Source organism: Nicotiana attenuata, unplaced genomic scaffold, assembly GCF_001879085.1.
Source record: "Nicotiana attenuata strain UT unplaced genomic scaffold, NIATTr2, whole genome shotgun sequence".
Classification (NCBI taxonomy): Eukaryota; Viridiplantae; Streptophyta; class Magnoliopsida; order Solanales; family Solanaceae; genus Nicotiana; species Nicotiana attenuata.
The window spans coordinates 37,600-48,150 of NW_017670932.1; the positions used below are offsets into that span (position 1 = coordinate 37,600).

Sequence of the window (10,551 nt, forward strand, 5' to 3'; positions counted from 1 at the left end):
ATAAAGTGAGATTTTCTCGAATATCAACACCTACGTGTATATATACATGTCTATGAAAAGGAATCAAATAATAAGGATACATATCCCTTATTAATAACGTTACTATTAGTTCAGGCCTGCTGCTGACCAAGTTTCCATTTAATTAAAAAATTGATCGAAGATAAAAATAAAAAGAAAACACTAAATATGTTAGATCATCAAAATAGGAGCCAAACTACTTGTGACGTTGTCATGTCTTGCTTTATTTACAAGTTAACGTTTAACGATAATTTTTAATACATGTTTGGTTCTATATTTAGAACTATTAGAAGAATACATCTAAACTCATGAACATAAGACAAAATTCCCCTCTTTTTTGTCTTTCCCTCGTATTATTCAGGCCAAATTAAGAAAGTGCAACTAATCTTGAACTATATATTATTGAGATTTTAATCTACTATACATGCAATCGATATGTAGGAATGGCCATTATATGTTGAACTCTTGCAGTAACTAAACCAAATTTCTCATTCATGTCAAGATCTTTTGGCAGCATATTATTTGGTAACTCCCAATCAAAGCAGTGAACTAATTGTGCTACCAACAATTGGACAATGGTGAGGCCAAGCTGCAAACCAGGGCAACTTCTTCTACCAAAGCCGAATGGTAAAAGTTGAAAACTGTGTCCCTTGACATCAATGTTGCATCCCAAAAATCTCTCTGGTTTGAAATTTTCTGGCTCAGGCCAAATATCTGGATCTCTTCCAATTGCCCAAACATTGACCAAAATTCGAGATCCTTTACGTATATGAAAACCATCAACCGTGCAATCTTCAATGGACTCGTGAGGAATTAATAGTGGTACTACTGGATGGAGCCTAAAACCTTCTTTTATAACCATATCTAAGTACTCCAGATTTTCTAAGTCTGATTCTTCTACCATTCTGTTTTTACCAATAACTTGTTCCAACTCATTCTGGAGTTTTTTCATTACATCAGGGTTCCTTAAGAGTTCTGAAAAAATCCATTCAACCGTTGTTGATGAAGTATCCATACAAGGCATCAGCAAGTCCTACATGTATATCATCATTTTTTAGCTATAAACTCATACAGCGTCACCTGCTTTAGCCGAGGGTCTATCGGAAACAGTCTCCCTGCCCTTCCAGGGTAGGGGTAAAGCTGCGTACATACTATCCTCCCCAAACCCCACTTGTGGGATTATACTGATTGTTGTTGTAAACTCATACAACACTGCCAGTATAATTGGAAACTTAAAGTTTCCACTATACAGTCCAAGTAAAGAAGCAAAAATGATATTGCATGTTACAATATAAAAATTATCAACGACTATTTCAATATAGTAGATAATTATTGTCCAACTAATTTATAGAACAAAAAGTATTTTTGTTACCGTGGGTAAACTTTAATGATTTTCTTATGAAACAAAAATAATTATGCGACTTATATTGTCCAATGGTGACTATACGTGAAACTAACCCTAACTTTAGACAGACAAAGAAAGGGCATTTAGAGTGAACATTACCAGCAAAATTGCTTTGACATGGCGACGATCAAACTCGAACTCAGCTTCTCCAGATTGCATAATGTCCATCAGTGTATCAACAATATCTTTAGCTTGCTTATGCTCATTAGTGGATTGATGAACATGTTCGTCGATAACTCTCTCCAAAAATTCATCAAAAAGCTTAGCTAATTCTTTCATACGAGGAGTCAATCGTTGGAGATCAAGCACACAAAGACAAGGAATGTAATCACCAAGTTTTGGCATTGCTATTATACGCATTGTCTCTTGAACCAGAGCCTTGAAACCCTTCTCGCCAAGATCCTCGTCCATGTACTTCTTCCCAAATAACATCATGCAGGCCATGTTCGTGCTAAGGGATCCAATTTTATCACTAAGATTAACGACAACATCGCCATCAGAAGCAGCCGCCTGTTTGAGGAAATTCACAAGATTTCCAACTTCTTGTTTCCTCATAGGCTGAAAAGAATGGATCTTGACATTGCTAAGCAATTGTAGAAAATGTATTGAAAATGCATATTTCTCCAATAAGGTCCGTACTTGCTAGAGACCAGATTTCTCTGATTATAGAAAATGTATTGAGAAACTTCACTGTAAGGTCTACTAGCAAAAACCAGATCATGGTTTTTCAAGAATTGTTTTGCAGCATAAGGAGAGGAAGCAACAACGACAGGAACAAGACCAAATCGCATGGACATTATGGGACCATATTTCTTGGCTATTTTATAAAGATCTTGGTAAATATTCTTGCCTAACATGTGAAGATTCCCAATAAGTGGAAGTCCTCTTGGCCCTGGAGGAAGTTTCTTCTTCTTCCTCATTAATTCTTGAAGAAAATAAGCAAGCAGTGCAACTACTGCAAGAGCTAGCCAAATAGCAGCCATGTAATTGCCACAATTTTTCCTACTAATATAGTATTGAAACTGTACTACTTATAGCTCTTTTGAAGCAGACCAATAATGAATTTCTTTCAACTTCATTCATATATTATCTATCTATACTACATTACAAGCACAAAGACCCTTAGCAAAATGTCGTTCGCTTTTTTTACCCTTTAAAAATATAGTTCATACTGGACAAGATAGTCATTTGAATATTTTAGTAATATTTATGACTTTAAAATCAAATCAAATTTTTCCTAAATTTTTGGACTTAAAATCAATTAAGATTTTATATTATATAAAGTTTCCTTACTTAACATAACTTTTTGAAAAGTTGTACGCAAAAAATTTTAAGGTATATTAAAAATGTGGCCATGATAAAATAATGTAAATGTTGTTGTCATGATAAAATACGTAAACAATAGAAAGGAAAGAAACCTGTAAACTAAATTAATATATTGGTCATGTGTTGTTCACAAGCAATTTGAGTTGAAGTGCTAGGTCGGTTAATGACATTGATGTTTCACACCATGTTCTATTTTCAACAGTAATTGATAATGATCTTAGAATGTATGTGGTGTAAATTTTATTTCGTTATATAAGTTTCATAATTGTAACATCGATTTACTTTGTTGATATTATCTAATGATAATATTTGAATTCAAAATAAAGTCTACTTGATTATGGTAAGCCTTACGGTCTTACCGTAATCATACGAACATATTTAGCTTTTTGTTGAGCTAAAATATACTTGGTTCGTTATTACTAAAGCTAAAGTCTACATATTAGAACAATTTTTTGTAAAAGCTAATCTTAGTTAATTTAAAAGTCATTGCATATTAGGATTTTATGTATAGTTCAAATAAGGAAAGATCTAATAAAAAGATTATAGTTGACATAAATATTTAAATATTAAAAAAATAGTTAAATGATAATTTTGTCCAGTATAAAATATACTTTTAACAGGTAAAAAAAATTTGTAAGTATCTTAATTTTGGGCGTTCGGTGAAAAAATAAGAAAGATTTGTCAGTTAGTTGATCCTATTTTATATCTTCTATAATTAACATATGAATATATAGTTTTTCAAAAAAAAAATCTTAATCTTCAAGGATATGCGTACTAATAATAAAAAGGAGCATGATAACCTCAGAAATTAAGTAATAAAATTATAAAACTAAAATAAATTTTAAGTTAAATATATTGATTAAGACAATTGATCGACTTATGCAGGGATATATTTCTTACATTATTGAGTTACCTAAATAGGATCAACAATCATCATTTTTAAAAATTTAAACTTTTTCGTTAACTTCTACCTTATACATATCTCAGACACAAATTTTAAATATAACATTTATGTGATTTTAAAATTTTAACTTATTAAGATAAGGTACACACGTTACGATACACGCACAACGCACGTACCCTTAAAATATATATATATATATATATATATATATATATATATATATATATATATATATATATATTTATATATATACTCTTCCATTTTATTTAAATCTTGTATTCTTAAACTAAAGTCAGAAGTAGCATTAATGTAGCAAAATAATGTTGCAATAGACCAATTTCTAGTCTAGTGGTGATACAAGACAGATAAATGAAAGCAGGTGGAGTATTTCATTAGCACCGGCCACCTATTGCAAGTAGTGAACCCTAATCCCTAGCATGGTAGTTCGGCTATATATTGGAGTTAGGCAATATTTAATGAAGTTAGATGCTCCATCTGTTCATTTTTACTTGTCCACTACTGATTTTATATACCTTTTTAGAAATAATAAATAAAGTGCATATGTAATTTACCATGATACCATATTAATTAATGTATAGTCTTAAAAGATTTGGAATGAGTAATTAATGCTAAGGGCAAAACAGAAAAAAATAAATTATTTTTTTCTTGATATGCGAAAAGTGACAAGTATAAATGAAAATTTATAGAATACTTGACAACTAAAAGTGAAAGGAGGGAGTATATATTAAATTTAAAGATTGAATTAATTGGAGCAAATAGTAGTTTTATCTTTCTGTTTTTTCGTTTTAGACGTCCAAAACCGTATTATTGAAACTTTTTTTTGCTTCTTGTCGTGTTTAAATTAAACTAGTAGTCGTACCCGCACGATGCGCGTTCAATATTAAAAAAGTATTAATTAAATTAAATTATGATCAGGCTTGTTTGATCCTATTAGACCGTATTACTTTAATAAATTTCAGTTGACATCTTATTTGTCAATACGATATACCCAACCCTCACCCATGTTTGAGTAGTTAATTTTGGTAGTTAATTTCTTTGTTAATTTTCAACAAATAATTTTTTTGTTATTAACTAATTATGCCATGTGGCTTTTTTCTAGGCTACCACTTGAATTAGTGTGGTGCTTTTTCTTTGGATTTTAATAATATATAGATAGATTATTAGCATATTACTTGTTTAATCTTTTTGTCTTGCTATATTTTTTAATGTAATAGAAGATATATATTTTATTACTCTTGAATATATATATATATATATATATATATATTCTATTTTAAATTTTATTATATTTTTCTCAATAATATTGTATGAATTTTAATGAATAAAAATACTTTTTATTTCAAAAAATAAAAACGAAAATGATTTTAAAAAATAAAATAAAGAAATTAACTACCCTCACCCATGTTTTAGTAGTTAATTTCTTTGTTAATTTTCAATCGATAATTTTATTGTTATTAACTAATTATGTCGTGTGATTTTTTCTAGGCTACCACTTGGATTTGTCACGACCCAAAATCCACTAAGGGTCGTGATGGCACCGGACACCACCGTCAGGCAAGCCAACCAAATTACTTAATTAAATTCTCGTTTTAATACTCTTACAATATATGATTTTTCTCTGAATTTACAAATAAACAGATAATCGTTTCAATTCAAATTAAATGATAAGCAATTAATACAAATACTTCATAACCATCCCAGAACCCGGTGTCACAGGTACATGAGCATTTTCTAAGAATCTGAATAAAGTACAACAGTTGTCCGAAACACAAATGGACAGGAAGTAAATACAATTCTGAGAGAGACTATACTAGCTGCGCGTCGCCTCGAGGAAATACAGCTCACCTAGTCTCCGGATCGCCCGTGCTGCTACGCCCAATGGGCCAATAGAATTACATGTACCTGTGCAACAAAATGCACAGCAAGTGTAGCATGAGTACGAAAATAACGTGTACTCAGTAAGTATCCCGCCTAATCTCGAAAATAACGTGTGCTCCTCTTATGTGCTCCTATTTATGGGGGCTACGTACGCACGGACTCTCGTCACCCCGTGCGTACGTAGCCCCCATAAATAGGAGCACATAACCAATTATTTCACCTATGGGGACAATTCCCTCTTACAAGGTTAGAAAGGAGTCTCACCTCGCTCCGAAGATCCATAACCGGCATTCCACGCCCTTCCGAAGACTCAAATTGATGCACAACGCTCCAAAACTAACCAATAATTATGAAAATCCATTAATATATGCTCAATTACTCATTACAATCCAATATATAACAATTCCTAACCCCGATCAAAAAGTTGACAAAAATGCCCTCGGGCCCACGTGCCCGGATTTCGAAATTTTTCGAAGATAGAGTCTACCCATGAACTCACGAACTCAAATATATGATTTTCTCTTAATTCCATAACCAAAATCGTTGTCAAATTCCAAGAATATCAATTTCTAGGTCATTCCACCAAAACCCCAAATTTCTACCAATTTACATGCTAAAATCTATACATAACCAATGTATTTAACTCAAGATAGGTGGGATTAACTTACCTCTAAGTTGCTAGATGGAAGCCCCTCTCAAAAAGCTCCAAAATTGCCCTAAAGAAGAGGAAAAAATGGGTGAAATGAACTCAACCCCGCTTTTTAAAACATTCTGCCCAGCGACTTCCGCACCTGCGAACTCCTCGCCGCTTCTGCGCTTTCGCAGATGCTGCCAATACCCCGCATCTGCGGTCCTTCACTTGGCTGCCCCAGCCTGCTTCTGTGCCGCACTGATCGCATATGCGATCACGCAGGTGCGGAAATTCCTTCGCACCTGCGGCCTCTTCTCCCTTCATATCTAACCGCTTCTGCGGTTCAAATCCTCGCTTCTGCGGGGTCGCTTCTGCAGTGAGCCCTCCGCAAAAGCGGTTATACCAGCAACCAGACCCCTTCAGCTCATCCTTCAAGCTTCAATTCGATCCGTTAACCACCCGGAATCCACCCGAGGCCCCCGGACCCCGACCAATTATACCAACCAGTCCCAAAACACATTACGGACTTGCTCGAGACCTCAAATCGCATCAAACAACGCTACAATCATGAATCGACCTCCAATCCAAGCATTATGAACTTTAAAATTTCAAACTTCTACTTTCGATGTTTAAACCTATCAAATCACGTCCGATTGACTTCAAATTTTGCACACAAGCCAGATTCGGCATTACGGACCTACTCCAACTTCCGGAATCGGATTCCAACCCCGATATCAAAAAGTCCACATCCGGTCAAACTTCTCAAAACCCTTCAAATTTCTATCTTTAGCCAAATGACTCCAAAATGACCCACGGACCTCCGAATTCACTTCCGGTCGTGCTCCCAACTCCAGAATCACCATACGGAGCTACTCCCAGACTCGGAATCCCAAACGGACATCGATAACACTGAAATGCACTTCAACCCAAGCTTATGAAATTTCTTCCAAAATGCTAACTTCCACAATAGGCACCAAAACGCTCCCGGGTCACCCAAAACCCGATTCGGACGTACGCCCAAGTCCGAAATCATCATACGAACCTACTGGAACCTTCAGATCCCGATTCCGAGGTCGTTTACTCTTATATCCAATCCCAATCAATTTTCTCAACTTAAAGCTTCTGAAATGAGAATTTTCTCTCCAAGTCAACTCCGAACTTCCCGAAATTCAAATCCTACCACGCGTACAAGTCACAATGCCTGAACTGAAGCTGCTCATGGCCTCAAACTGCTGAACGGCGCGCTAGAGCTCAAAACGACCGGTCGGGTCGTTACAGGATTAATGTGGTGCCTTTTTCTTTGGCTTTTAATAATAGATAGATATAGATATAGATTTGAATTAGCAATTTTTTATTTATTTTATTTCAAATTTTATTATAAAATAATTTTAAAGTTCCAAATTAGTTGGAGCTTTGTCACTTGTTATCTTATAGTTATACCACTTGGCATCATATAATTATTTACTTCTCTTTATATATATATATATATATATATATATATATATATATATATATATATATATATATATATATATTAGAAAGAAACTACTCCACAATTTGAATAAAAAGTTTTTTATTGCTTTATTTTCGTTTCTTATTTAAAAATAATTATTAAAACTCCAACTTGAAACTACTCCTCGATTTGAAGGGTAGTTTTTTCTTCTTCTTTTTTTTCGTTTTTATTATAGCTAATTTTATTTTTCTTTTTTTGTTTATTTATATTAAAATAATTTTAAAACTCCAACTTGAAACAACTCCCACCCATTTTGAATGGATAGTTATTTTTTATATATTAATATTTTCATTTGTTATTATAACTAATTATAAGATATCTATATTTATTAATTCAAAAAAGTAACAAATTAATATATATATATATATATATATATAATAGTTTTTATTTTTTATTATTTTCGTTTTTTATAAATATTTAAATTCAAAAATAATAACTAATTAGCCACGTGGATTTTTTTAGGCTGTCACTTGGCTTAAGGAGAGGGCTTTGTCCTCTCCTTTTGATAGAATATAGATTTTTGTTTTTTATAAATATTTAAATTGAAAAATAATAACTAATTAGTAACTAATTATGCCATGTGGCTTTTTTTAGGCTGCCACTTGGCTTAAGGAGAGGGCTTTGTCCTCTCTTTTTAATAATACTAATATACGTACCCGCGCGTTGCGCGGTTTATATTAAATATAACATTCCAAAAAGAATATTATATGAAAAATTTGGTAGACGCGAAGGAGCATTACAATGCTATTATTTTTAGGATCATATAAATGTACTGGATATTCATACATTTAATTCATGAGAAAATACACTTATCCATTAGAAAACATATGGAGAGGAAAGGATGTAGTTTGAATATGACACATAGGAAAAAGTAATTGTGATTGAACAATATTTATGTTGAAATAACCACATTATAGTTGCTATATAACAACATTTATGTTAAAATAACCACATTGTAGTTGTTACATATCATATCTACTGCTTGCAAAGTGCTTGGTCATTAGTCATTCATCACTATTTTTTTGAAGTTGCAGTAGTTGTTGTGATTTTAGCTAAACTTTTACTCAAATAATGACTTGACAAATAATGCAGAAACGGCTAGAGCTAGTATAATTTACCCCATGAAGTTAGCACATTGTGATCATCAAACGCTCATTTGCATAGAAGTTTTCAGTAGAACTGTTGGGAAAGCCAAAAAACCCAAAATGTTCAATTTCTTAGGTGATAGTGTCTCCATCGGCGAAGCTGAAATGCAAGGCAAAAGGGTACAAACATTGAATAAATGCATTCATACATGGACCTTTAAAAATTTGGACAATATGATATCTGCATCCTGCACATTATTGAACCAGTAAAAAGACAGTTAAAGAACCTCATACCAACAATAGTTAAATTGCTTCTTGTTCCGAAGAAAACTTTAGGTTTTGGATGAGGTTGGAGTCAATCCTTGAGAAGTGATAGTATAAAATAAGATGAATTAGTAATGAACTTAACTTTAAAGAATGTTGGCACCAACCAATAAGTATTGTCATAATATTTTCAAAACTAACCTAAAATAACTGCATAAAAATATTTAATGTCCACATTATTTGTGACGACCCGGCCGGTCGTCTTAAGAATTTACGCCCCGATCCCCTATTAACTGCTTTCCCTAAGTTCATGTCTGCTATTTTGGTTTGCCGGGACGTTCGGTGTTGAGTTTCAGAGAGTTTTGGGACACTTAGTCCCTAAATGAGAGCTTAAGTGTTGAAAAGTGGTCCGTAGTCGGAACAGTGTGAAGAGGACCTCGGAATGGAAATCAGATGGTCCCATTAGCTCCGTTAGGTGATTTCGAGGTTGGGAGCGTGTTCGGAATGTATTTTGGAAGTCCGTAGCTCATTTAGGCTTGAAATGCCGAAGGTTGAATTTTCGAAGTTTCCGGTCCGATAGTGAGTTTTTGATCCGAGGGACGAAATGGAATTCCGGAAGTTGCAGTAGCTTCGTCATGTCACTTGGGATATGTGCGCAAAATTTCAGGTCATTCGGACGTGTTTTGGTTAGGGTTTTTATCGAAAGCGTGTTTTGATAAAAATTGAAGTTCTTAGGCTCAAATCCGTGTTTAATTCGAGTTTCTGGCGTTGTTTTAGGTGGTTTAAGGATTGGTACAAGTTTGAATGAGGTATTAGGTGTTATTGGTGCTTTTGGTTGAGGTCCCGGGGGCCTCGGGATGATTTCGAGTAGTTAACAGAGAAATTTTTGAAGTGTTGCAGCAGCTGGTTTTTCTCTTCTGGTATTTTCGCTTCTGCGGCTTGGGAACCGCAGAAGCGGCCACTCAATCGCAGGAGCGAATTTGGGCTCCCTCAGCTTTTTCCGCAGGTGCGGAGGACCTACCGCAGATGCGGTTACGCACCTGCGAGGCTTCTATCGCAGATGCGGCCCTGAGCTTTTTGTGAGAAACCGCAGAAGCGGTAATTATTTCGCAGAAGCGGCAACCGCAGGTGCAGTTTAAGACCGCAGAAGAAGAACCCTGGATTTTTAATGAAAACCGCAGAAGCGGCTCGTTTTCCGCATAAGCGGGACCGCAGAAGCGGTCCGTTGTCCGCAGAAGCGGAAACCCCTGAGCAGATATAGAAATTTCGAGGGTTAGTTTTCATAAGTTAGAAAAATCAATTTGAGCTCGGGGAAGGGCGATTTTTAGAGGGTTTTGAAGAGAAGACTATTGGGTAACGTTTCTTTAATCCCTTCTAGTTATATTTCATCATTTTGTAGTAAATCCATCATTAAAATTCGAATTTGGGATCAAAAATTGGAAAATTGGGTGAAACTTCATAGGCTAAACTATTGGGTTTTTGAGTGGGTGTTTGACCTCCGATTTG

General features: G+C 34.3%; 2 protein-coding genes across 2 annotated transcripts; both read right to left on the bottom strand.

Moving 5' to 3' along the window:
- Window positions 1-436: 436 nt before the first annotated feature.
- LOC109244573 (cytochrome P450 CYP736A12-like) lies at window positions 437-1,049 on the bottom strand. The gene has a single exon (XM_019411684.1). The coding sequence runs from the start codon at window positions 1,040-1,042 to the stop codon at window positions 437-439; it is 606 nt and encodes a 201-aa protein (XP_019267229.1). The 5' UTR covers window positions 1,043-1,049.
- A 418-nt stretch (window positions 1,050-1,467) lies between these two features.
- On the bottom strand, window positions 1,468-2,346 carry LOC109244576 (cytochrome P450 750A1-like). Its single transcript, XM_019411686.1, has one exon. It carries the CDS (start codon window positions 1,976-1,978, stop codon window positions 1,484-1,486), a length of 495 nt encoding a protein of 164 aa, XP_019267231.1. The 5' UTR covers window positions 1,979-2,346; the 3' UTR covers window positions 1,468-1,483.
- Window positions 2,347-10,551: the final 8,205 nt, after the last annotated feature.